This window comes from Callorhinchus milii, unplaced genomic scaffold (genome assembly GCF_018977255.1).
Source record: "Callorhinchus milii isolate IMCB2004 unplaced genomic scaffold, IMCB_Cmil_1.0 Scaffold23, whole genome shotgun sequence".
NCBI lineage: Eukaryota > Metazoa > Chordata > Chondrichthyes > Chimaeriformes > Callorhinchidae > Callorhinchus > Callorhinchus milii.
The window spans coordinates 1,426,704-1,454,328 of NW_024704764.1; the positions used below are offsets into that span (position 1 = coordinate 1,426,704).

Consider the following 27,625-nt stretch of genomic DNA (forward strand, 5'->3'; position numbering starts at 1 on the left):
TAGATACCTTTATATCTATATATATATTTATATACTCCCCCCCCCCCCCCCCCCTCCCCTCACACACCACCCAAAACAGAATGAGTGACATTGAAGACTATGGCCGAAGGGTGAGTAGAAAGAAGTGTGTGTTGTGTGTGTATGTGTTGTGAGTGAATGTGAACTGATTTTTTTAAAAACATATATAATGTATACACACACACACATATGTGTGTATCTCTCTCTATATATATATATATATGTGTGTGTGTCTAATTGCAAAAGGGTTTGATCAGGTTGACAGTCATCCTTGCGTTCGACACGGCGCCTTTTGTTGTTGTTGTTGTTGTTGTCGACGCTCCCCCTCCCCCCCCCCCCCCCCCCCCACGTCTGCCAGGTGTAGTGACTTGCGCGTTCCCCCACCGCCCCCCCCCCCCCCCCCACCCCGGGTCGCAGATACACCGCCGCGCGCGCGGGGGGGGGGGGGGGGTCGGCCGCAGCGGGCGGTAAAAATAATAATCATCATCATCATCACCAAATAAATGATGCAAAGAGAAAAGAAAAGCGCCCCCGACTCAGCCGGTCAGTCCTTACCCTGATATCATCACCCGATGCGTGTACGTGAATCGCGTGTGTGTGTGTGTGTGTGTGTGTAAAAAAAAATGAGATCCAGCGATCTCACGAAGGACTTCTAACGGAACAAGAGTCGGGAGACTAAAACCGGCTGTGTTTTGTGGAGCTGTTTCCCCCCCTCCCCTCCATTACCCCCTCCCCTCCATCCCCCCTCCATCCCACCCCTCCCCTCCATCTCTCCCTCTCTCTCTCTCCCTCTCCCTCTCTGTCTCTGCCTTTTTTTAATAGCCGAATCGAACAACAGGACCGATATGTGTCTCGGATGCCTTTTTATTCCCTCCCCCCGCTTCTAGTCTTCGTGTTTATTTTGTAAGCTTCCTCCCCCGTTTTGCTATTGCCTTCGTCGCCCCCCTCCCCTCCCCTCCCCTCCCCCTCCCCCCCCCTCTCCTGTCAAACGCGGACACTTCATTCACTATGGCTATGGAAATCCAGGCAGACGGCAGTCCCCGTTCGTGTTGATGTCAGCCATCTTTTGTTAAGAGAAGCCTCCTTGCTCTCCTGCAGAACCAGCTGGCTCGGGCTCTTCGCAACTGCTTGGAGGATAGTAATAATCCTTGCATTTGATGTCGCGCCTCATCGCTTCGTTGAGACGTCGCAAAGCGCTTCGCAGAATGTACTGTAAAGTGTAGCTTGCGGATTTTGGCTATGCCAACATTTAAGCAACTTTTTTCTTCACAATCTCATCCCGTTTTCGACACCCATCTCCGCCTTGAGCCCCTTTCAAGCTGTGTGCTGAGGCTGTGTAAACAGATGGGCAAAATATTGTTTTGAGGTTGGGGGGAGGGGGGTTCATGAAATGTTTTGGTAATAAAACTAGATGTGAGCAGAATAGAGAAGAGTGATTTTTTAAAAAAATGGCAATCCTTGCATTTTATGTAGCATTTCATACCCTCTTGAATGTATGGAAAAGTATCACAGGATTTTACTATGATATGCAGTGACTTGAGTACTTTTTAGGCGAACTCGACAGCCAATTTGTGCCCAGCAATGCCCCACAATCATCCATGAGGGGAATGATCAACAATAATTGTAATAATCTTCATATTTCATATGGATCTTTAATTGAGAATGAATCAAAGCACTTCATAAGATATATTGTATGTTGTATACCTGGATTTCAGTAAGCTTTTCATACAGTTCCTCTTGAGAGGCTGGTACTCAAAGTAAAAAAAAAAAGCAGGAATCAGTGGAGGTATATTACACTGAATACGCAATTGGTTGAGTGGAAGAACCCAGAGGGTGGTGGTACAGGGAATGTCATCAGACTGGGGTTCCATGAGAGTCTGATTTGGGACCTTTTTTTGATATTTTTATAAATAATGTGGAACTAGGAGTCGCAAGCACAGTGGCTAAGTTTGCAGATGACACCAAGCTAATGAAAGTGGTAGATTGCAAAGCTGAACAAGAGAGGTTACAGGAGGAATTGAATATACTTGGGAATTGGGCAGATGAAATTCAATGTGGAGAAATGTAAAGTACTTCACATTGGGACAAGAAAATCCTAGAAGGAACTCTTATTTGAACAGAAGGAAAATAATATGTATGGAAAATGAAAAGGACCTGTTGGTTCTGATTGACAATAAATTGAAACTTTCCCAACAATGCTCTGTCAGTGAGTAAAGCAAACCAGATGATGGGACGTATCAAAAGATCAATAGCAAACTGAAATAGTGGGATAGTCCTGCCGCTGTATAAATCATTGGTGAGACCATAGTTAGATACTGTGTACAGTTCTGGTCGACGCAGTACAAAAAGGAGAAATCGAGAAGATACAGAGGAGGGCAATGCAAATGATTGAGGGAATGGAAGGACTGGACTATGAGGAGAGACTAAGTAAATTGGGCATGTTCATGCTGGGAAAGAGAAGGTTGAGAGGTGACATGATTGCTGTCTTTAAGATTCTAAAGGGGCAAAGCAATATAGATCATGACAGACTGTTTCAACTTGTCCAGAATAGTAAAACCAGAGGACAAGGCCTGAGATTGAAGGGGTGTACATTCAGAACGAATGTACCCAAACACTATTTCAGTGAGCGATTAGTGAAGTTGTGGAACAGGCTCCCGAGGGAGATGGTTGAATCAGGAAATGTTGATTCTTTCAAACACAGTTTAGAAAGTTTTGTTTAGGAAATAACATTATGGGATATAGCACATAGGTAGTTTGAGACATATGTGCATGCAACTGCCAGGAAGGTGGAAGGCGAACTAGATGGACCTTGGTCTTTTTTTGTCAAGCATTTCTTATGTTGACGTAGAGTGTAGTGACAGTATTCTGTAGGTGGATTGGATATTACATTGTGTTTGACTTGTTTTGTATGTTTAGGAGTTTGATCTGCCTTTGCATTAAAAATTTAAATTTGCAAAGTACATCTGTATTTTAAAGAAAGCTTTTTGTTGAAATATAATCATGTCTTGCAGCTTATGCTCACCACAATGACTGGCTAGCCAAGCACACTGTGCACTAGCTGACCACTGTGCTGCATTCATTTGCTGTATCTTTGTGTGAGGAAATCTTTGAAGAATGCATGCACATTGTACTGTACAGTGTAACAATAACTGTACTGTTAGCAAAATTATTAAAGGTCAAATCCTTGGAAATTGCAGACTTTGGCCATGTGAATGCTCTAGTCTCAAAGTGAACTCAAAAGTATTTTCCTTAAAGCTCCATGTCATCCCTTTAGTTTTTTAATTTTTTATCCAGTCATCTTCTGAAGAAGGTAGTTCTATTTCATTGTTCTATAGGTGCCAATTGGTCTCTGGTATTTCACCCAAGTGCTGATTATTCATGTCTGAACCTTTACTGAGTTTAGAAGATGTTGAATTATTATTTATTAGCCCAGTTGTTGAGTTTTAAATCACATTGCACATTGTCATTTCTGCCCAAAAGGTATTAATTTTTAATTCTAGTTTTATGTGCTTACTTTCTCCACCCATGCTAAAATCCCAACTCCTAGGTCCAGATGAAGTAACATTGCTTATTGCACCTCACTATAATGTACAACCTTAAAACAGGCAAGAAGATGCTGTTGACATATGATCACTCTGTCCAAAATGACAATATTTCTCTTTAATATTGTTCAGAAAATAATTTTAAACCTTGGTTACATTGTGTTTTTGACAGCTGAATGGCTCAGTAAGTTTAGACCAAAACTAGCTTGAGGGGTATAGAGGTTCCAGGTTCAACGTGTCCTTGTCTAGTTGATATTAGTGGGACAGCAAAAAGGGATAGTACAATTAGCCCCATCAACATTGTGGAAAGACAGGGTTCCATTCTAATCACAATCCTTTGACCCTGACTGATAGTATGTGTTGCTATCCCGTGTGAAGAGCACTATATAAATGCAAGTTGTCAGATGCAACTTACACCCTTTCCCTGAATTTTTTTAGTATGACAGTACTTGCTGTTGAGACTCAAATCTCAATTTGTGGTTACTGCAAACAACTAAAAGGCCTTCATGCCTAATAGAAGGGAAGAGAAACCAAATGCTTCAAGGATCGAAGGTAGAAATTAAGTATTTCCCTCTTCCTACTTTGTTCCTTTCCAGCCTTAAGACTGGTGACTCTCAGTAATTTTGTTGTCCTCCTCTAAGAATATTTGTGGGGAATGCTGAATACAAGCTTGTAATCTTTGTTCCATTGTGTTATGAGTTGGAACTCTGCTAACATTTATTATTAAAAGTAATTTTCATATTTGACAGATTAGATGGCATTCCTGTTATAACGTGGTTTCTCTGATCCCAAAAATTACACACCGTTTTATAATAATAATCCTTACATTTGATATATAGCGCTTTTCATGTCTTCTAGACATCTCAAAGTGCTTCACAGAATATACTGTAAAATGAATTGACTGTATATCTGTGGGTGAAACGCGGCAGCCATTGTGCACAGCAATCGTAGATTGAATTGACCAAATTTTATTTTATTTCTTTCTTGAGGGATTATTATCAGGTGTGTTCAAATCATAGAATTGACCAGGACAGAAAATGGCCACTCAGCCTGTCATGACTATGCTGACACTCTGAAACAACTTACTAATTTTTGCCACTCCTGCACTTTCTCCTGTATCCTTTCATATTATTCTTTTTCAAATATTAGTCTAATTCCCTTTTCAAATCCATTATAGGTTCTGCATCGACCGCCAGTTCATTTCAGAATAATAATCTTTGCATTTGATATACGACCACATCATCGACCATCTCAAACTCAGGACCATTTCAAGCTTCTCAGGATTCATTATAAACTATTTTTGTAGGAGAACCTAAGATTCCACCTATGATTTAATATAGACGTTACATACGTGTTTATAACGTGTCTGTGGGGGCGAAAAAACAGCAGTTCCACCTCTGTGTTGTCAGATTGCCGTGAATGTCATTTCCTGCCTTAATATTTGTAACAAGCGCTACTGATGTCACTTCCTTCACGGAATGCTGTCAGTGGTGCTTGCACGCAGGAATTTCTGTTACTGCGGTGTCTTGTGCATAATATGCAGGAAGTTCCATCAAATCCTGTGTGTTGGTGCAAGATCCAGGAAGTGACGTGGAAGCTGGGTGTGTACCGTGTTTCCAGTAGCGCGGGTACATACCTGCACTGTAAACACTGCACCGTGATTTATCCTCCTCACTCACTCTCTACAACTCCCTTTCCACAACTCTTGATGTCCTTGTCCCCCCTCACCTCCCGAATCGCCTCCTACTCATGAACCTCACTCTGGTACACCAGTCACCTCTGCTCAGCCCTCACCTCTGCCAAATCATCCTTCTCCAAGATAATCTTGGAGGTGAAGGACAGCCCCAGGCTCCTATTCTCCACTACCAACCGGCTTCTCCGTCCACCCTCTCACGCCTCGCCCGTTCTCTCCTCAAACTCTGACTGAGGAGATGCTGGATTTCTTCGAATCCAAAATCGAGGGGATCTGTTCCGCTCCCTCTGCCCTCCCAACCACGACTCCCTCCCCATCTTTCCACCACATTCCGACCCCTACCCATCCCTGCCTCCACATTTTTGAACTGTCTTCCCCTCCTCTCTCATCACCACCAATGCAGCATGATACCCACCATCTGCTCCCTTGACCCCATATCCCCATCCCTCTCCTTACCTCCCAGCTCCACCTCCTCACCCCTCTACTCTGACACCATCAATCTCTCCCTTTCATATGGCACTGTTCCCATCCACCTAAAAACAGCTACACTCACCCCCATCCTGAAAAAACCTTCCCTGGACCCATCCCTGCCTTCTAACTATTGGCCCATCTCCAACTTTCTTTCGAAGGTCTTTGAAAGAGTCGTTGCTTCTCAGCTTCGCTCATTCCTCTTCTGCCACTCCCTTCATGAGCCCCTCTAATCGGGTTTCAGCATGGAAACTACTCTGATCAAGGTGACAAACGACATTTTGTCCATCTGTTACCAGGGCTCCTTCTGCCTCCTCATCCTCCTCAACCTCTCTGCTGCTTTTGATACCATGGACCACTCCATCCTCTTTCACTGCCTCTCACCTCAACCTTCAAGGTTCTGTCCTTGAATGGTTCAGGTCTTATCTTTCACATCAGCTCCAAATTGTCTCCACCAACGGTTTCTCTTCCAGCCCCCGCACAGTCTTGTGTGGTGTTCCTCAGGGCTCTGTCCTCAGTCCCCTCCTCTCCAACCTCTACATGCTCCGCCTTGGTGACATCATCTGGAGACATGAGGTCAACTTCCACATGTACGCAGATGACACCCAACTCTATCTGTCTGCCGCCACCCTCAATTCCAGGACCACTGACGTCCTGACAGATTGTCTTGACATCAAGTTCTGGATGAGAGCCAACTTTCTACCACTGAATGTCAGCAAGACTGAGGCCATCCTGATGGGTTCGTGCCAATGCCTACACACCTCAGGCACTGGCAGCATCAGCATCCACGATTGCACACTCCACCTCACCAAGCCAGTCAGGAACTTGAGCGTCTTGTTCGACCCTCAGCGGTCCTTTCTTCCCCCGTATCCGTGCCATTACCCGCTCTGCCTTCCCCCACCTCCGCAACATTGCCCGACTCTGCCTCGCCGCTCAGGCCACCGAAACACTCATACACCCATTCGTCACCTCAAGGCTCAGCTGTGGAAAACTCCCTCCTTGTCGGCCTCCCCAACTCTTCCCTCCGCAAGCTGTAGATCATCCAGAATTCTGCAGCTTGTGTCCTCTCCTGCACCTGGCTTTGTGACCCCCGTCACTCCAATCCTCGCCCAGCTCCACTGACTCCCCATCCCTCAGAGAATTCAAAATCCGCTTCCTCGCTTTCAAGGCCCTCCACAGCCTTGCCCACTTGTACATCTCTGACCTGCTGACCCCCTATCAACCTGTCCGCTCCCTCCGCTCAGCAGGCTCCGGACTGCTCCAGGTTTCCCGCCCGACCCGCCCTCCCATCGGTGGCCTGGCTTTCAGCATCTCTGCCCCCACTTTTTGGAACTCCATCCCACAATCCCTTCGCCTTGCTCCCTCTTTTGCCTCCTTCAAGACATGACTCAAGACCCTCCTTTTTGACTGTACCTTCAGCCGCTCTCCTATCCCCTCTGCCCTCCCTCATCCCAACCTTGCCCCCCCACCCTCAGGTCCTGATCCCTGACTGTTCAGTGCCTTGGGACGTCCTCCCGATGTGAAGGGCCCTTTACAAATGTAATGTTGTTATTGTAAACAAACCTGTACTCAATCTGGACACATGTCTTGTATTAATAGAACCGCAATATTGGAAATGTTGCAACCAGCAAATTGTTTATTTAAGTAATTTTTACTATTTTAGCAATTGTTCAGAACTGCTGAAAGATCGAGTGGTTTCTTTCACCTGTTAATTTTGACCAAACGGTGGTGCCTGTGCATCAATTCACTTCCCAGTGACCCAGTGTGATTCTAAGCCCTACAGATCAGGGAGTTCTCTGGTTCAGTTTCTGTCTTTGCTGAGTTAGCTGATCCCCATCCATGCTGGTGGCTGGATCATGCAGCATGAGTCACCCACTGCTTTCAGGAGAGGATAGAAGATAATCGGAGAACACGTGTTAAAAAGAATTCTAAATAATGTTCCATAAATTTGGAATGTTCATCAAAAGCAGGTCCTCCTGCTTTTTAAATAAATTCACGTTTCTCTGCAGTACTAAGATATTTTGTACATTAAATATGCAGTAGAGGTGTAGTGTCTATAATAAATGTTTGGGGATACAGCGAGTTAAATGTTTCTGTTGTGCTTATCAAAGATTAGTTGCGAGGCTCTGCCAACAGAATATTGCAGTCATCAAATCAATTCTGTAATGTCCCTTAACCGCATCCCTGATATCATTGCTTAAACAAATATTTTTTAAAAAATACGCAGTAAGTGGCCATACTTTGAGGAGGTCATAATACCCTTTAAATGAGCATTGCCATCAAGCGAATAAAGACTACCCTACTATTATGTGGTCTGGTTTAGTACAGATTTGTTTAAAGTGCAGGTGTACTGCAGATCTATTCCTGAAGCACTGTATCCTTTTGCCATTGTCTGTCTGCTCAAGGACTTTTACAATTTATTGTAAATCTTTGTCAATCACTTTGTCAAGGAAGTGATGTGGCAGTGCGTCCTGAGCACAGCACTCAACTTGCCGGAAGTGGTGTCACTGGTGACCTGATAACTGGCTGCCATCTTTTGGCATACTTACTTATTATAACGCAGCATTGAGATTAGGGATCCAAACCATTATTTTATAAGGCAGTCATACAATCATACAGACTTACAACAACAAGATTGCATTTATAGAGCGCCTTTCACGTCGGGAGGACGTCCCAAGGCGCTGGACAGTTGGGTCGGGACCCGAGGAGGGGGGAAATGGTCAGGGTGAGGGGAGGGAAGGGAGAGAGCGAGGAGGGGGTAGAGAGTCGAGAGGGGAGCTGCAGGCACGGTTGAAGAGCAAGGTCTTGAGACCGGCCTTGAAGGAGGAAAGGGAGGAAGCGGCGAAGGCACTGGGGGATGGAGTTTCCGAGCCGAGGGGCTGAGAGGCTGAAGGCCACCGATGGTAGGGCGGTTGGGGCGGGAGATGTGGAGCAGACCGGAGCCAGAGGAACGGAGGGTACGGGCAGGTAGGTAGGGGGATAGTAGGTCAGAGAGGTAGGAGGGAGCGAGGCGGTGAATGGCCTTGTAGGTGAGGATGAGGATCTTGAATTCGATCCTCTGGGGTATGGAGAGCCAGTGGAGGCGAGCGAGGGTGGGAGTGATGTGGGCGCGGTGTCTGGTGCAGGACAGTACACGAGCTGCAGAGTTCTGAATGACCTGCAGTGTGGAGGGAGGGCCAGGAAGTCCGGCGAGGAGAGAGTTCCCATAGTCCAGCCTTGAGGTGATAAAGGCATGGACCAGTGTTTCAGCCGCGTGAGGGGTGAGGTAGTGCCGTAGTCTGCGATATTCCGGAGGTGTTGAAAGGCGGTGCCAGCTGTGGGGCGGATATGAGGGAGAAAGGACAGCTCCGGGTCGAACAGAACCCCGAGGTTCCTGGTGGCTTTGAGAGGTGGAGAGTGCGGAGCTGATGCTGTCAGTGCCTGAGGTGCGGAGGCGCTGACGTGAGCCAATCAGGAGGGCCTCAGTTTTGCGCACATTGAGCTGAAGAAAGTTGTCTCTCGTCCAGGACTCGATGTCGGACAGACAGCTGTCAGGTCATCGGGGGTATTAGAGTTGAGGGTAGAAGAGGAAAGGTAGAGTTGTGTGTCATCCGCATACATGAAGAGGAACACAGGAAGAGGTCAGTTAGCCAATCAGGTCCGCACCAACTTTCAGGAGGTTCAAGACTCACTTATCTCTATTTTAAGCGTTCCAAGGCACAACCTCATGTGAAGCGTGCTTATATAACTGCAAGTAGTGTTATATCTTTCGTCGATCGACCTGTCTACTTCCCTCTTGAAACTCACAATGGATTCTGCCTCTACCACCTTATTTGGCATGGTGGGTCAGTACTCATTGGCTAAACTACTCAATGGTTGGTAGATATTTAAAGAAGTAACTAAATTTGTTCCCGAAAAAAAGACATGAACATCAATCAGTTAGTTTCTCGTGATATATAGCTCATTGCAGCTTTTGGAATATCCATCTATGTATGTTTTGTAGGTGAATGAAATTGGACTGCACATTATGGTAAATCCTTTGAAGCACTTTTGAGATGTTTGTCCAACGTGAAGAGGAGCTGTATCAAATGCAAGGATTATATTTTTGTGTGGAAAGAAAGCACAGTTAGATCTTCCAGTAAATGTTTCTGAATGTACAATGGATTTCTATTTTATCAGCCTCTATCCTCCAAAATACCTTGTAAAAACTAAAACCACATTTTATTTGATTTCCTATCCAAAAGTTTTTTTCCCCAAAAAGTTAATTCAACAGTGGCTCAGTTGATTCCAGACTCTGAACTAGGAGACCAGAGTTTCAATCGATGTTTCGTCTGGCATTTCCCAAGGCATTTCTTCTTAATGATGCTGATATTTCCATGTGATATAGAGATGGGTTTAAATTAATACCAAATGTATAATATCAAAGGTTTTGTAAACTAAAAGCCTGGGCTTTGTTTGAATAATTTTGTATATCATGTTAATATTATCCCATTATTATATAAACCTTGTTGAAGCACACTGTTAGTGTATTTATTTGATGTGGTTGTACATGGTTGTAATCAGTGTCACTGTGCCTGTTGTGAAATGTTTGCGGAGCTGAAAGAGAGGAACAGTTTAGCATTGCTGATAGTCTCTCCTCAGTGATCTTGAGTGATATAGAAAGAATAGAAAGACATACAAATGTCTAACTGTGTCGAGTTCCTTAATGTGAGTAAAAGTTAGACTGAGCATTGGAGCACTTTGCTTCACCAATGCTATAATTTTGTGGATTGCCAAAACAATGCCTTGTGATTTTGGATGTGCATTATTGCCGACATCCCTAATTAGCTTGTCCTTCTATGGAGGGATTTATCGTTCATTATTGGACAGTTAGAAGTCGATCTCAGAACTGATCAAACTTGTCTAAGAAATATGATTTGAGCAATAGCCCTGAAATTTTAGTGCTGTAACTCAGTGTGGTCCAACTAGAGCAGAGGCCCGCCGGGTGATTTTATGCAGCCTGCGACCGTTTCCACCCTTCCAACTTCCACTCCCTCCCACCCTGGTGAACGGGGCAGGGCAGCGGCAGGAGCCCAGCGGTTGGGAGGACTCGGCGTGCAGAGCCTTTACCACAGTCTGTCAGGAAGGCAAGCGCGAGAGGAGGGGAGAGAGAGGGAGGAGAGAAAGGAGGGAGTGAATGTGTGTGAGAGGTAAGAAAGGGGGAATGAGAGAGAGAGAGAGACTGAGCGAGTGATTGAGAGAGAGTGAGGTGGGAGGGAGTGAATGAATGTGAGGGAGAGGGGAGAGAAAGGAACAGAGGTGGATGATTGAGGGAGAGTTTGAGAGGGGATAGAGAGAGTGTATGTGGGAGAGAGGAGGACAGGAGGGGTGAGGAGTGATTGAGAGGGGGGAATAGAGAGTGAGAAGTGGAGTGAGAGTAATTAAGTGAGTGTTGAGAGGAGAGAGTGCCTGAGAGAGTGGGAGGGAGTCCCCCTCTCTGCCCCCCTCTCCCCTTCTCTCCCCTTTTTTGTCCTCTCTCTGCCCCCGTCTCTCCTTTTCTCTCTCCCCCCCTTTCTCTCTCTAACCCTCCCTCCCTTCCCAAGCGCAGGTAACTGTCTGCAGGAGCTGGAGGTTGGTTGCTAAGGACACAGTTGTCAAGAGACGCAGTTGCCTTCCTGACAGACTGCAGTAAAGGCTCGGTGCACTGCGGCCTTCCTGCCGCTGCCCTGGGAGGACATCACGAGGGAGGGAGGCGGTTGGAAATGGACTGGATATGGCCCTTTCTCAAATAGGAAATGCGGCCCATGGCAGCAGAATGGCTGGACCACCCCGCTGTAACCGATTGCTCAGCTGGCAGCCGGTCAATCCCAGTAAAATTGACATTGTTTCAAAATGTGTTGGTTTATTGGGTTGGTTTGCTGAGTGGGCCAGTTGTACTGGATCAACTTACACGGTTCATTCAACCTTGTGAATTCTGCATGCCTCACAGTATTGTGGATGATTTAGCAGTAAACAATTAAGAAACGCAAGAAAGTCAGATTAATATCAACGTTTGTTAGATTCAATATCATGCTCTACCTTTTGAGTAATTGTTCACTACAGAGAGTTCTTTTAGATCTTAAACATCAAATGAATGTTAAATACCCAAATTTCAATTAAACAAAGGAAATGTGATAAATACAAGTTGTTTAGTTTGGGGTGTAGATTAAATACTGGAAATTAACTATGCAGTAAAATTTAGGTTACCTTATTGAGACAATTTAAAAAATCCAGCACTGCTGCTAAGTCTTAAACTTTTAATTCAAAAAGTCATAGTCCCCTTTGTCACTGTGGAGCCATTAACTATAAAGGGAGAAGATTTGGGTTGAATAATAATAATAATCCCTGCATTTGATGTAGCGCCTTATCACGTCTTCGAGATGTCGCAAAGTGCTTCACGGAATATACTGTAAAGTAAATTGACTGTATATTTTGGCGGCAGCCAATTACGCATGGCAGTGCCCCACAAAGAGTCCTGAAAATTGAGCGACTGAATTATTAATATTCTTTATTAATTTTTGAAGGGATTATTACCCCTGGAAAAGCGATCCGCCAATCGACTGACAACTGGGTTCCTACTTACTGTTAGGTAAACAGAGGTATGTGGAGTAAGGAAACTTACCCAACATTTCGCCCTGCCCGAGAATCAAACCCAGATCCTCTCGCTTGCGAGGCGAGTGCTCTAACCACTAAGATACAGGACTCCACAGAAATTCAAATTCCAGATGTCACATCAGGTGCAAAACTCACCGCCCCCCTCAGTTTTGTAACCAATAAAATGTTGCTAATAAGATCATTGTGCACATGAAAGTTGTGCTTACGTTTCATCCTTTAATCGTTAAAATAGGTTTGATTTTCAGTGCGTACTGTGCTGTTGAGAAACACAGTAAAAAGGATCGAACATTTGTGTTCCCAAGACGCCTTTTTAAATAGAATCATTACTCAACTTTCAGAGGCTCACGTTGCCTTTAGGATTTCTGAGGCAAACCAGTCTCCCTATTTTTAGCTCACTGAAACAGAACTGCTGTTATAGAACTGGTGACCTCTCCCTTCACTCCCTTGCTCTCCATCCCTTTTGATCCCATCCCCCAGCTCGGGTGCAAACCCTTGACTGTCCTCCCAACGTGAAAGGTGCTATATAAATGCAATCTGTTGTTGTTCCTGGATGTATTTTTGTCTCTCTAGAAATTAAGTTGCAAACACCAAAGTTTGTACGTAATAGAAGTTACTTTAGGTTGGTTTTAAAGTAATTTAAAAAGTCCAGAAAGATGAGGGCTTTAGGAGCTTCGATGCCACATAGTACAGTGTAGTATCCCAACTCCTCCTCTTCCTCGGCTGTGGTTTGTAATAGGATTGATGTTATAGGAATTACTGCACTGTATTTTTACTTGCCTGCTGTTTTGTGGTCAAGGCAGGCAGGGTGCTCTGTGTTGGCATTAAGTAGTTCCAGGCCAAATGCAGAGCAAAGCTTCCTCAACACTGAACCCTCAGAAGAGCACCTGCTATGGTAATAGTTGACAAATCTGCCCTTGTGATTTGGCGCAATTGATTGTGATGGCTGATAGAGGTCTTAGAGGTTATGAGTATTTTTGTGTCTATGCGTGTGCCCATACTCACACAGAAGGCAGATTCTGTACTTTCTCCCATCAGTCTGAGCAGGATTTGAGCCTGTCCTACCCCACCCCCCCCCCCACACACAGAATTTGTTTTATCAGGTTATGTTTGTGGGAACAAATGCTATCAATTCTGAGTGTAAGCAGATTGAGTTTATTGAACTTTTGGTTTCAAGCGTGGTGTCATTTTAGTTTTTCTTAAGTAAGGAGGTAACTAATTCACTGTCCCACCCCCCCCCCCCCCAACCCCTACCCCCCCAATTTAAATGGGGAACATGTTCCCATTTGGTTATTTCTCATTTCACTAAAAAAGAAACTTGGAACAGATCCAGAATAGGGGAGGAGAGTTTAATGGGAAATTAAGATTTACAAAAGGCTTGAATCTGAACCCAAATTACCTCATCATGCTGAATATTCTTTTTCCATTAAGGTTAATATACATGAAGAAAGTGGAATAATTGTCAAGAATGTGGAAGATAATCAACATAATGACTATACACACAAGTATTGCAAATCAGTCAAATAAATTTGAAGCTGAAATGAGAGCGAAGATTGGTCAGATAGAAGAGCATGCATGGTGTAAGGCTTTAAGTGGTTTGGAAAGTGAAGATTGCGGAAGTGTGGGAAAACTGAAAAATGAAGAATGAAGAAAAGAAAGTAGAAACAAGAGTGAAGTAAATTTAAAAGAAGGTGTCTGGAGGGAAGATACCTAGGCCAAGTAACGTATATAGTCTATATTTGTGTCTGTATGCTACAGTTCTAGTATAAATTGCATGCTAAAGTTTATAATCAGACTTGATTTCTAGAAATACTCGGAACAAATATGATATTAGGGCAGTCTTAATATTCTAATTAGGTTAATTGGGGTTTTATTTATTAGGGAAGTGGTTGAGGAGAAATTAAGTACTGTAGTTGAGAATAAGACTGTTGTCCGATTAGGGTTTAGTTGGAATTTTTACTCCTTTTTTTTTTTGGCTTTGTAACTACTTGTAACTAAATTGTCCTGACCTATTAGGTCGGGAGGTCAGCATCAAAGTCACGGAGCGGGAGCCCCGATGAACTTAGAAAGTCCGAACACCAGTCTGCTTCTCGATCTCCTTCAAGGGCATCGGACCTGTCGGGGTCACGGATTCCACACTCGCGGTCTAGATCAAGATCCAGGGCAAGGTAGGTTTACTACAGAGTGCCTCTTTCCCTCCAATTACTTGCCTAGTAGCAATAATAATCTTTGCATTTGATTTCGCACCTTACCACATCTTCAAGACGTCTCAAAGCGCTTCACAGAACATACTAAGTGAATTTAATGTATGTTTTGTGGGTGAAATGCGGCAGCCAGTTGCGCACAGCAGTGTCCCACAAACAGTCGTGGATTCAGTGACCAATTTATTATTATAAGAGATATAAGCCTCCCAATGCCTGATGTGTGCGTCAACCTTGGCCGGATATTAATAATAATCTTTACTTTTAATAGAGCGCCGTGTCACGGCGGTGAAATGTCTTGAAGGGTTTCACAGGATTTACTGTAAAGTGTCGTGAGTGTATTTGTAGATGAAGCAATCTGCGCTGTCACATAATCAACCATGAAGTTAATTGTATCCGGGGGATTGTTGGCCAGAGAAGTGTGAGAAGCTCCCTTCTCTTTTCAAATAGTCCTTTTGGGTCTTTAACATGAAGAGGCAGACGGATTCTTGGTTTAGCATCTCATCCGAAGGAGAGCAGCTCTAACAATACAAGGCTTTCCCCCAATACTGCATTGGAGTATCAGTTTAAAGTCGCATCGTGGCCTGAACCCCACAATCTAATGACTCAGACGCGAGTGCTATGAACTGAGCCAGGCTGACAAACATTTAACGGCAGTAATGGGGGGAGGAGAATGGAATCACAGACAAGGCAGTCTGAATCCTCACTCTACATCCAGGTGTGTTTACCTTCCAGCAGAGGAGGGGAGCAGAGATTTAGAATTTCCATTTGGAAGCCTATTATAGAATTGAGTGCAGATGTGGTCTAACAGAAGTGTCCATTTAAACAGGTCGTACTGTCGACACCGATCTCACAGGCACTATTCACGATCCAGATCACGTTCTCGGTCGTACAGAAGAAGATCCAGGAGCCGATCGTATTCACCCGACTACAGGCGTAGGAGAAGCTACAGCCGTTCTCCTATGTCAAACCGACGCAGACATGTCGGAAACCGGGTTAGTAAGTGCCAGGGTTTCCAAGAGAATTTTTATGATCGATTCCTATTGAATGGATATTTAATTTGTGGATGGAACATTATTGGCCAATAAAATAAATGTTTCTTGATTGAATATTTCTTGATTTATGGCATAAATCTGATGCCTGATGTGTGGCACCACTGGTCTAGATCATTATCCCATTCTTCGATGTATTCATGATTGCTTGTATTAATTGAAAATGATTTACTTCCTGCAGTTAAAATGACATTCGTGTTTGCTTGTTACCCAAACAATACTGTCAGCAATACTGTCAATGTACAGTAATATCCTATCTGGCAGGAAGCATTATTGTTTTAATCTTATTACTGCTGTGCACTCATCCATTACTAAACAGTTTGTCTGAGACACCTCGATTGCCATCCAGAACCAGCCTGGATACTGTTTTGTTAAATTTACAGTGAACCATGACAAATGGATAGAACAACTCCAGGGAGAGCAGAGGCCTGAATATCTCCTAATTAACAGTTTGCTAAAAAATTCTTTACACATTTCCTATACTGATGAGGCAGAAATCAGGCATGTTCAGTATCGAAACTGGAAAATAGATTTGAGCTCTGTAATTGAACTGCGGTTTTTGGGTTCTCCCCTAGGCAAACCCAGACCCTAATAGTTGCCTGGGAGTGTTTGGTTTGAGCTTGTACACTACAGAACGGGATCTCCGTGATGTGTTCTCGCATTATGGACCACTTGCATCAATCAATGTTGTGTACGATCAGCGAACGGGACGATCAAGAGGTTTCGGTTTTGTCTACTTTGAGAATGTTGAAGACTCGAAAGAAGTAAGTTTACAAAACCAGCAGTTGGGTAACAAGCTGAAGCTTTCTTTTATTGCTGAATTCAGTCTCTTCAGAATGAACTGAAAAGGTTGGTTGTACCAGTGATTTCACACTGTCAGACTATCAGACTTCTTGCTGCTTTTTTTATTCTGCATACGATAATAGAAACCAATTATACAGTCATTTGGTAAATGTGAAAATCCTAAAACCAACATTTTCATCACAATCTTGAAGTAAGGTTTACACTTTACAGCATATCTTGTGCAGTGCATTGAGACTTCTCGACGATGTGATACGGTGCCATATCAAATGCAAGTATTATAAAAAAGAGACTGGAATCAGAAAATGTTGTTTGTTTCAAGAACAAATTAAGATCGATTGCTGCTAGAAAATAATATCTCAGGATACAGTATATAGCTTGGAACAAGACCTGTCAAGAGACTGCCAGGATGGTGTAAGGTGCACTAGATGGACCTTGGTCTTCTCTCCGCGAGCTGATTCTTATGTTCTTATGTAAACCGATGTGTGTAAATAACTGATTTTCATGTCCTTGTTGCTTCACTTCCCTTCTCCACCAATAGGTGTCTCCCACTTCTTGGCGTCTTAAAATTGGCCACTCTCGTGCCTAGTTCTGTGGTGCTCAGAGGTTAACCTGTGTACAGCACATGGAACCTTTCATGCTTATCCCAATATCTTGTTGGGAAAAACACATTTCTAGTGTTTGTTTTTAGGGGTTACGCTAGTGTACAGTATAATAATAGTGTACAGAATCATTTGGTCACTCAATCCACGACTGTTTGTGGGATGCTGCTGTGCGCAATTGGCTGCCACGTTTCGTCCACAAAATATAGTTAATTCACTTTACAGTATATCTGTGAAGCGCATTGAGACATCTAAGTCGTAATAAATCGCTATATCAAATGCAAGGATTATTATACAGAGTTTCACTTAATGTTTCATATACTTTATAAAACCGTGCATTGTTATGATGTGCTATTCAGAGGAGTTCATTTTTGTGTTACTTCCCCCCCTGCAACCTCCCAACTCACAAAGTTCCTCACCAGTCCTTCAAAATTGCTTTGGTATTTCAGATAACTCCCCATTGTATTGGTTGAGCCTTAAATAAGTCTCTGGCATGGTGAAAGGTATAATAATAATAATCCTTGCAATTTGTATAGCGCCTTATCACATCTTCGAAATGTCTCAAACAGAAGCGCTTTGTGGTGGATAGAGATTCCTCAGTAAAACTTTTCAATTTTGGAGAAACTCAATCGAGCATGCAGCTTGTATAGTTTTTAATTTAAAATGCAATCTTGCTCATCTGAAATTAAACCTACAAATTTTTGACAACTTATATTGTAAGCATCTGGAATAAAATGGAATTGATTTATTACAGATGAAACCTGATAAGAAAATATCTGATGAATGGTCAGAATTGAGCTGAAACCTTAACTCACGTTCCTCTCTAAAGATGCTGCCTGACTAACTGAATGTTCCCAGCCGTTTCTGTTTTCACTATAAATAACTGTCTTTAATTGTAACTTATCCCATTTGTGTGGTCTCTCACTGGTGTAATTCAGCAATTTGCAAGTTTATACCGGAAGAGTGATTGATCCATTGGACTTTGTAATTTTGCATGTGTTTAAATAATGTTCGTACTTGTATTTTTTTGCACAATTAATGATTGGGAAAATTGCGCACAATTTCAGTATTTTGCTGTGTTGACTTTGCAGGACTACCAAAATAATGTTTTATTTCCTTCCGCCCAGGCAAAGGAACGTGTTAATGGGATGGAACTTGGTGGCCGGCGCATTCGGGTAGATTACTCCATTACAAAAAGAGCCCACACTCCAACTCCAGGAATCTATATGGGCAGACCTACAACGTGAGCTTGCTTTACTTCCCCCGCCCTGGATTAATCAAATGCATATTTTTAAATGACTATAAAGACCTTTGTGTTTATTACACATAATCAAATACATGGTCCACAAAACAAGTATTAAATACAAAGGTTATGGAGTCCTGTAGCTTATTGGTTTGATTACTCTCCTCGCAAGCGAAAGGACCTGGGTTCGATTTCTGGGCAGTCGAAACATTGGGCAAGTTTCCTTACTGCACGCTCCTCTGTTTACCTAGCAGTAACTAGGAGCTCAGTTGTTAGTCGATTGGCGGACCAGTTTTCTGGCGGTAATAATCTCTTCAAAAAAAAATATTTTTTAAATAATACTTTCTTACTTAACCCGTGATTGTTTGTGGGACACTGCTGTGGTTATTGGCTGCCACGTTTCGCCCATAAAATATAGTCAATTCACTTTACAGTATGTTCTGTCGAGCGCCTTAAGATAAGGTGCTTGAGATAAGGCTATATCAAATGCAAGGATTATTATTATTAAACATTTGCAAACTAATTTACAATACAATACAAAATTACATTTGGGAAGCGCATTTCACGTCGGGAGAATGTCCCGAGGCACTGAACAGTCAAGGATTAGCGAGGGGAGAGTGTAGGCGGGTGGCCGAAGTGGAGGGTCTTGAAGGAGGCGAGGGAGGGAGCGAGGCAAAGGGAATGTGGGATGGAGTTCCAGAGGGTGGGGGCAGAGAGGATGCAGGTCTAACTGCCGATGGTGGGACGGGCGAGGCGGGAGAGATGGAGCAGGCCGGAGCCTGCTTAGCGGAGGGAGCAGACAGGTTGATAAGGGGTTAACAGGTCAGAGAGGTAGGAGGGGGCAAGGCCATGGAGAGCCTTGAAGGTGAGTTAGGCAATCAGTTTCTTATCCAAAAGCCTTGTGTTCAGGAATTGGAAAAGGCGCTTCCTCAGTTATTTTGACATTCAACAGAAATGTTATTTTTGCCTCCTACCAACAGTGATAGAAGCGACAGATATGATGAGCGGGACTACAGCGGGCGATACCGGTGAGAATTTGCTTAAAAATACTGTGAAATGGTTCTCATCCTGGAGTTGTATAACAAAATTGACTTGAGTAAATCTGTTGGCATATCAATAAAGTGACCATTTAACATTAAGAGCAATGATATTTAAACACGCGTAATCTGAACAGTTTTATAGTTTCACGGCATATTGTGGAGCGTGGGGCTGCATGGGGTATTTGCTTCATAGGAAATACGCTGTGTAATGCATATTTTTTAAGGAGCTGATTATGCTTACTGAGGGGATACTGTATAATGCCCTGAAGGTTATACTGTGTTAATTCACAATTCTTTGATGTATGCCCAACTGACAATATATTGTTTGAATGTTTCAAATCTCGCAACTTTTTTTTTAATGGTGGGAGGCCTTTATGAATTCAATAAAAAAAAGGGGGCTTTCTCAATTGTATTGGCAAAATACTACAGGCAGTAACGTGATTTAATTAGATAGTTAAAAGCTATTGAATAAATTGGCAACGTGTCGGGGGCTTTTACATTGGTACTTACATTAGAAATGTATTTTTTTTGCTCGAGTGAAGAGGTAATCATTCTCCTGCAGTTAAACCATAAATTTTTTGTTTTGCGGCATTATCAGCGAAAAGTGACACATACGTTTTGTTCAGGGGCCATATATGTAGATGTTGTGTTGTGCAGTGGAGTGCACTCGATTGCAACATTGCTCTGCTGCAGTATAAATCTAGAGTGTGGGTGGCTCATGTCTTTTGGTTTGCTGGGTGTTTGTAAAAGGGAAAAAAAATGCTTCGACTGAACAAATTTGTAGTTTGGATATTGTAATTTTTTATTGGATGTTGTAAATCCGTCTCTTTCAGACGACGCTCACCTTCCCCCTATTACAGCAGATACAGATCTCGGTCTAGATCTCGTTCGTACACACCACGTAAGTATGGAAATCAGCCACTTCCCGTCCCACAGGCGTTACAATGACTTTTAAAATAACCAAACCGCCTCAAACACTGTGCACTGTTTTTCTTTCTTTCTGTAGGTCGGTACTGAGGCTCCAGGTTTAAACGAATGAGAACCCTTTCAAACCTATAGTGGATGTTTGAATTAAAGGATAATTCCTTGGCCGTTGTGATTTTTTTTTTTAGTTTTATTTTAAGCAAATTCTATGTACAGAAGTAGTCTTTTTTGTTTTCAGGATGTTCTAGACTTCCAGTGCTTCATTAAGGTTCCTGTGTTTTGGTACATAAAGTACATGGATACCTCTTTTTAATGGGGAATCCATACACTCACATTACATCAAAGTGTCAAAATGCTCAACTTTGAAATATCAAGGCACGTGTACTTGTTTTGTGGACCATGTATTTGATTATGTAGTACTTTATTAAGACGTCCAATTGTAAAGCGGCAATTGAGCAGTGATGATATGCAATAAATTCTTAAAGCTGCAGGACTCGAGCCTGGTTTGCTGGTCTTCAGGATGGCAAAGGTGACCAATGCAACGTTCAACTATTTCAAAACTAGAGCCGGTTATCATTTTCTTTATTGGGGGTGGGTTGGGTAGGAATGTGCACTTGACCTCTGCGGCATTATTTATATTTATAAAGTGTTTGGGCGCGGAATACGATTACCAGACTGAAATCTTAACTATCAATGGGTTAATCCTGGCATGGGGGAAGGCGGCATTTTTAAAGTAATGGTCTGAACCGTGTGTTTTAAGGCCATGCGTAACGCTTCTTAAATGCACCCAAAAAGTCATCAGGACATTGTCCCCGTGGCTTGTTAGTTCAGAATCGCTGTACAAAAATACAACCAATAATTTGCATTTCATTCCCTGGGGCGTGCAGCTGAGCTCGTGGGGGGAGAGAGAGAGAAAAAATCTTTCTTGCAAGAATGAGAAACACTGCAAGGACCTAGGAGGTGGGAGTCTGAGCTCCAGGAGAACAATGTCAGTGTTTCTGTGATGTTGGATGTGAGTTGCTGGTTCTAAAACATCTGAAATATGCATTCGACAGCATGTGTTGGGAGCAAACATTACCCTGCAGTTTGTAATCTGCACCCCTCCCCCATCCCATTTCCAGGCGAGCATTTACAGCGTCGGTTTCCTCTGCCGTGCATACTGATGATCTGTAACGAGGAGACTTGAGACAAATTGAGAAGGATGTTTTGCTCTGCCTTAATGCAGTCAAAAATCTGCACCTTACGAGGCTTACCAGATCTCACAACGTGCAACTAACTTGTAGGTGAAACGGCTAAAGGCATTTGTGTATGGTGTGGGGTGGGTGGTGGGGGGGATGTGTTAAATGTGCATCCTGGTCATTTGCTATTCAATAGAATTTTCTTGTCTTTTTTTTTAAACAACATTATCATTCCTCTGTTGCCTCAGTGAGTTTATTCACCAAGACAACCCTGGTAAATGTCACTACTAACATATCCTTACATTTGATACAGTGCCTTTCAACAACTCAACAACTTGCATTTATATGGCACTCCTCACGCGGGGTAGAGTCCCAGAAAACGCCAGAACACTGGGAGAAGCTCCCTTCTCTGACATCCTTTCTGCCTGCAACTAAAGTTCCTGTTCATTCAATGGGTTGGATAGAAATGCATAGACTTGCCACGGACAGGGCATTTGGTCCAACTGGTCTGCAAGAAGGCTGCACTTTTTTTCTACCCTTGCCCAGGATTGCAGAGGCTGATTGTGGTAACAGTTGCATAAATAGAGCGCCCTTCAGGTGGGGTAATGTCAGTGTGCTGAAAGGTGGCAATGTAAGACAGAGGTTGGAGGAGGTAGTTCCAGAGATCATTGGCCAAGACTGGAAGCTTGGTCAACAATGAGGATGCAGTAAAGGGCAGGAGATGCCCAGGGATCGTGTTCGCTGAGTGAAGGGGGTGAGCCGAGGATATCAGATAGACACGGAGAGGCGAGGGTGTCCAGACCAGTTCTGCCCCAGTTGAGATCAAGCAAAGACCTGAAGCCACATTTGTGGATGGTTCTGTGGTAGAGCTGCCGGTGTCAACAGGGCTTCATGGAAACATTTTTTTTAAACTAATGGAGTTGGGTAGAGAGAGAATCCTGCCATGGAAATCAATCAATACAGTTTTTTTCCCCTGTGTTCCTGAGGGCAGTGACATGCAGGAGATTGGGTGATGACGCTCTTCAGTACCTTGCACAAGCTACAGGACAGCGAGTGGCAATAGGGATTAGGCAACCTCAATACAAAGGCACTAAAACTTACTCGATTAGTAGCACTCTCGCCTGAGTCAGAAGGTTGTGGGTTCAGGCCTCATTTCGGGACTTTGAGCCCATGTAGTCTAGGCCAGGGTGGTCCAACCGTGGGCTGCCGCGGGCTGGATTCCCTATTTGAGAAAGGTCTTCGGGCCACATCCAGCGTAGATCAACTCCCCCTCTCACTCACTCACTCTCTCATAGTCTCTTTCACCTCACATACATACTCTTCTCTCCCCCTCTTACCCCCTCTGTCTCTCCCCCACCCCCCTTTCTTTTACCCCACTCCCAAGTGTGGGCCACTATCTACTGCAGCAGGAGAAGGTGGTTGGTTGCTAAGGACGTGGTTGGTAAGATTCGCGCTTGCCTTCCTGACAGACTCCAGCTCTGTGCGCTGCCTCCTCCCAAACGCCAGCTCCTGCCCTGGGAGCGCGTTCACCAGGGAGGGAAGGGGGAGTGGAAGGTGGAAATGGTTATGGGAAGCATAAAATCATCTGAAGCGCTGCTGCCCACCCACATGCCACCTGTTGCACTGCACTGGTCCAGACAGACGCTCAACACAACAACAAAATTACATGTGTAAAGCGCCTTTCACGTCAGGAGGTTGTCCCAAGGCGCTGGCCAGTTAGTGTTTCGGACTCGAGCTGGAGGTCGGGGAGGGGTGGGGGGAAGCAGGATGATCAAAGCACAGTCGAAGAGGAGGGTCTTGCATGAAGCGGGTGAGGCGGAGGGACTGCAGGGTGAAGTTCCAGAGGGTGGGGGCAGAGTGGCAGAAGGCCCACCTGCCAATGGTGGGGCAGGTGAGGTGGGGATGAGAAGCAGCCCGGAGCCCACTGAGCGGAGGGAGCCAGCAGGATGGTAGGGGGTTAGGAGGTCCCAGAGGTTGTAGGGGCCAAGACCATGGAGGGCTTTGAAGGTGAGTTGGGCGAGTGTGGGGGTGATAGGGTCACAGTCTGGTGCGGGAGAAGACACGGGCTGCAGACTTCTGGATGACCTGCAGCCTATGGAGGGAGGAGTTGGGGAGGCCGACAAGCAAGGAGTTTGCATAGCTAAACCTCGATCTATGAGGGTTTTGGCGGCTTACGGTGTAAGATAGTGGTGGCAGAGCCTGGCGATGTTGTGCAGGTGGGGGAAGGCAGAGCGTGTCATGGCACGGGTGTGGGGTAGAAAGGATAGAACAAGACGCCAAAGTTCCGGACTGGCTTAGTTGGGTGGAGCGTGTATCCGTGGATAGTGATGCTGTCAGCGCCTGTGGTCTTGTTGACGTTCAACTGGAGAGGCGGTGGATTAGTATAGGGTGGTCAGCGGTGTCGAAGGCAGCAGAGAGGTCAACGAGGAAGAGGAGGCAGAGGGAGCCCTCGTCACAAAAAAGTGCTGGGGGGTGGGGAGGGAGTTTTGGGGGCTGCATTGTCACAGTGGCCGTCCATCAGATGAGACAAACAGGTTCCGTCTACCTGTCCAGGTGGACATTACAATTCCCATGGCACTGTTTGAGAGGAGAGCTTCTCTCTCCCCGTAACCTGGCCATCAATCCCCCAAATAAAATTACTTATTGACTTCCTTGCCTACGATGTTTGTCTGCAAAACATAGTCACTACACTTTACACTGTGAATTGCTTTGAGGTGTCCTCCTGATGTGAACGGCGATATATCAACTGTAACGATTTCTTGTTAACTTACTGTCTTCCCCACCTGACATCCACACGTATTTTCCTCCAAATTCATTGAATATCCAGCCTGATACATGTGTTTGAGGCCAATTGTAGAATTCATATCACTCTATAATAATAATAATAACTGACTGTGATATGAAGATCACAGGGATTGGCAAGTGACTAGTACTAATCTATACGGTGTTAGTAGCGCACCAGGGTTTGGAGTTACCCACTGAACCTTCGGGGAATAATAATAATAGCTTGCATTTGATAGAGCACTTTGTCATGTCGTTGAGACGTCTCAAAGCTCGTCACAGGATGCACCGTAAAGTGGAGTGACTGCATTTTGGGGGTGAAACGCGGCAGCCAATTGCACACAGCAGCGTCCCGTACGTTCGCGGGGAAGCATGTTATCCGGCTCTTTTTAACGTGCGTTTTAGTAATTTTTCTGTGTTGATTTTTAGTTTCAAAATACGCTTGGGTTAATGATTGTATCAATTGGCGATAACCACCCTCCACGCTGCTTCAGCAACTCATCCCGGGCTCGTCACCGAAGGTCACCGCAACAAAAGAAAGCAGAAACAGGCTGCTCAAATTGGTCTTTCTACTGTTTCATCTTTTAAAGAGGTTCGCTCTTTTTATTTGGTTAGGGATTTTTCTGGGGCAATTGGTCAGTGCAGCAGACTAACACGCTACCCTTTCACCTCTGGGATACAGGTCTGAACTCTGCCAAAGGGAGGATGGAAATCTCTGTGCTGTCCCTGCATTAGGCAGCTTCAACTGAGTTCAGGAGAGATTGGGCCCACAGTTCAAACGTTACGTATTAACATTGTAGAACGATCCTCGTAGTCGTGCAGAGGTTACAGTGAAGATTCCCTCATGGTGATACCAAATATAACTCTTGCATTTGATATTGCATTCTTGTGACTTTCCCAGAGGATGTCTCAATGTTACAAAGCATTTCGACTATAAATTGCAGCGACTGCATATTTTGCTGACAAATCCGAAAGCCAATATAGTCACAACCATGTCTCACAAATGACCTTGAAGTGAATACCAATCTAACTTAAGGATTGTTGGTCATGACACCAGGAGAAACTCTCTTTTCTCTTTGAATACTGCCATGGGATCTTTAACGCTCACCTGACCAAGCAGATGGGACCTCAGTTTAAGATCTCATCTGAAGGTTGGCAGCACCTCCAACAATGCAACACACCCTCAGCACCGTATTAGAGCATTAGCCGAGACTAAGCCATTAGCCTAGTTCAAAGTCCTAATAATAATAGTAATCCTTGCATTTGATATAGCGCCTTATTGCTTCTTCGAGACGTCTCAAAGCACTTCACAGAATATGCTGTAAAATGAATTGACTGTATATTTTGAGGGCGAAACGCGGCAGCCAATTGCGATCTACCAATCGACTAACAACCAGGTTCCTACTTACTGCCGAGTAAACAGAGGTGTTTGGAGTAAGGAAACTTGCCCAACATTTCTCTTCAATATTCTCTTTCTCTTTATGGTCACTCAATCCGCGATGTTTGTAGGACACTGCTGTGTGCACTTGGTTGCCGGGTTTAATCCACAAAACATACAGTCTCCCCTCCAGGGAGAGAGTGTGCATTTCATTCCAACGATGTATCTCTGGGATCTCAATGTGTAGGTGAGATGCATGGAATTCTCAGTTAGGTTTCCTCTTAAACACGGTGATGGGTTTCCACGTGTGTCAGACACCCAACTGACCAAAGAAAAAAAAATTCCCATCTTCTGCTAAGTAAAGCCTCTCATCCCTGGTATTGTCAGTGTATCTCTATTGTGCCCTCATTGCTTAGACACCTTGACTATAGTAGGTGCCCAAAAACTAGAAGCAACAGCCTAACTAATGATTTATGTCGGACAATAAGGACTACCAAAGCAGGTTGTGAGAATAGATTCAAGAGACAACTGTGGGAGAGAGAAGGATTGAAGAATATAGTGAAGTGGTGGACAGATGAGTCTGAGATGGAAAAAGCGCCATTGGTATATAATCTGTATGTACAGTTCATTCACAGAATAACCTCATTCGTATTTAATATCAAATGGCCATCTTACACAGAGGATAGGCTGTGTAGGAAATAGATATGAATCAGGCTCCAGTTGTTTATTGTACTCAAATGAGGCCATAATATGACCATAAATATGAAAGATAATAAATATTATTAATAAATTAGATTATGAAACCCAGGGCGAGGAAGGAAAGCGAAGCAGAGTCACTGGGAGAAACTCTGTACTCTTTTTGAATATTGCTATGGTATTTTTAAAGTCCACTTGAACTGGCAGACAGGACGTTTCATCGGAAGCTCGGCACCTCTGACAATGCAGCACTTCACCAACACAGCACTGGAGCGTCAACTCGGACTGTACTGGTCATGGGCTTAAACCCACAGCCTTCTGACTGAAAGGTGAGAGCGCTACCAATATAATTATTATTCCGTAATGAAAAACATGTAGCAAACTGTAAGCCTTGCCATTTTATAAACTATATTTTAGCTTTCGAATAATGTAAAATATGAATAGTAAATTGGCTGAAAACACATTTATCACAAATCTTACTTCCTGTTGAAGTGCCGACGATAACAATTTCTTCTGATATGTGACCTCAGCCACTTCCTGGAATTAGGCAATCGATTATCTGTAAAACCACAGATCTTGGGGACAACTTCAGCTGGAAACTTGCACGAGAGCAGAGTTTCTCAAACGTGGCCACTGTGGATATTGTGTGGCCACAGCAGCCACTTGGCCTGTCCTGTCCTGGCGGGAGGGGTGTGGGGGGAAGAGTGTGAGTGCAGCCAGAACATTTGTTTGAGAACTACCGCACATTTTACACAGTGGTCGTGGTGGTGTTCACACCTTGATAATGGAAACAACACACTTATATATTGGTTAGGTTCACGTGGGTTCATTTAAAGTTAGATCCACAGCATATTCAAGTCCTAAAGGGCTCAGCCTGGCTCAGTTGCCAGCAAGCGAGGCTTTCCCACTGCTTGTCCGGCGAGGATCATCCAAGGAAAAATCGGAAAAACTGGAGCTGTTTTCCCTTGAACAGAGAAGGTTGAGAGGAGACCTGATTTGGAGGTGGGGGGGTGGGGGGGGAATGCTAAAATGTCAGTGGTTTTGATAACTTAAACCGGGAGAAATTATTTTCACTGGTCAATGAGTTGGTAACTACATGGTAATTACAGGGCAAAGATAGAAGGCAGTAAATTTGTTTTACACACAGATTCTTAGCACATGAAATGCCCTGTTCCTAGAACAGTGTTTGAGGCAGAAACCTTATTAGCTGGTAAAGGGGGAATTACAGTAGATAAATATCTGAAAAGGAGAAATGAAAAGGGGTGTGTGTATATATATATATATAGAGAGAGAGAGAGAGACTATGGGTCTAATGGCTTCCACTGGGCTGTAAATGTTTTATTGTGTATTTATTGCCCTGAGGATCACATTGTGTTAAAGCTGGGCTATTCAGCAAGCT

At 44.1% G+C, this 27,625-nt stretch overlaps 1 protein-coding gene across 1 annotated transcript; it reads left to right on the forward strand.

Moving 5' to 3' along the window:
• Window positions 1–54: 54 nt before the first annotated feature.
• On the forward strand, window positions 55–20,691 carry LOC103185749 (transformer-2 protein homolog alpha-like). The gene is made up of 8 exons (XM_042343302.1): window positions 55–110; window positions 14,347–14,498; window positions 15,361–15,526; window positions 16,159–16,347; window positions 18,114–18,229; window positions 19,210–19,257; window positions 20,103–20,170; window positions 20,276–20,691. Exons 1-8 carry the CDS (start codon window positions 81–83, stop codon window positions 20,284–20,286), a joined length of 780 nt encoding a protein of 259 aa, XP_042199236.1. The 5' UTR covers window positions 55–80; the 3' UTR covers window positions 20,287–20,691.
• The last annotated feature ends 6,934 nt before the right edge of the window (window positions 20,692–27,625 follow it).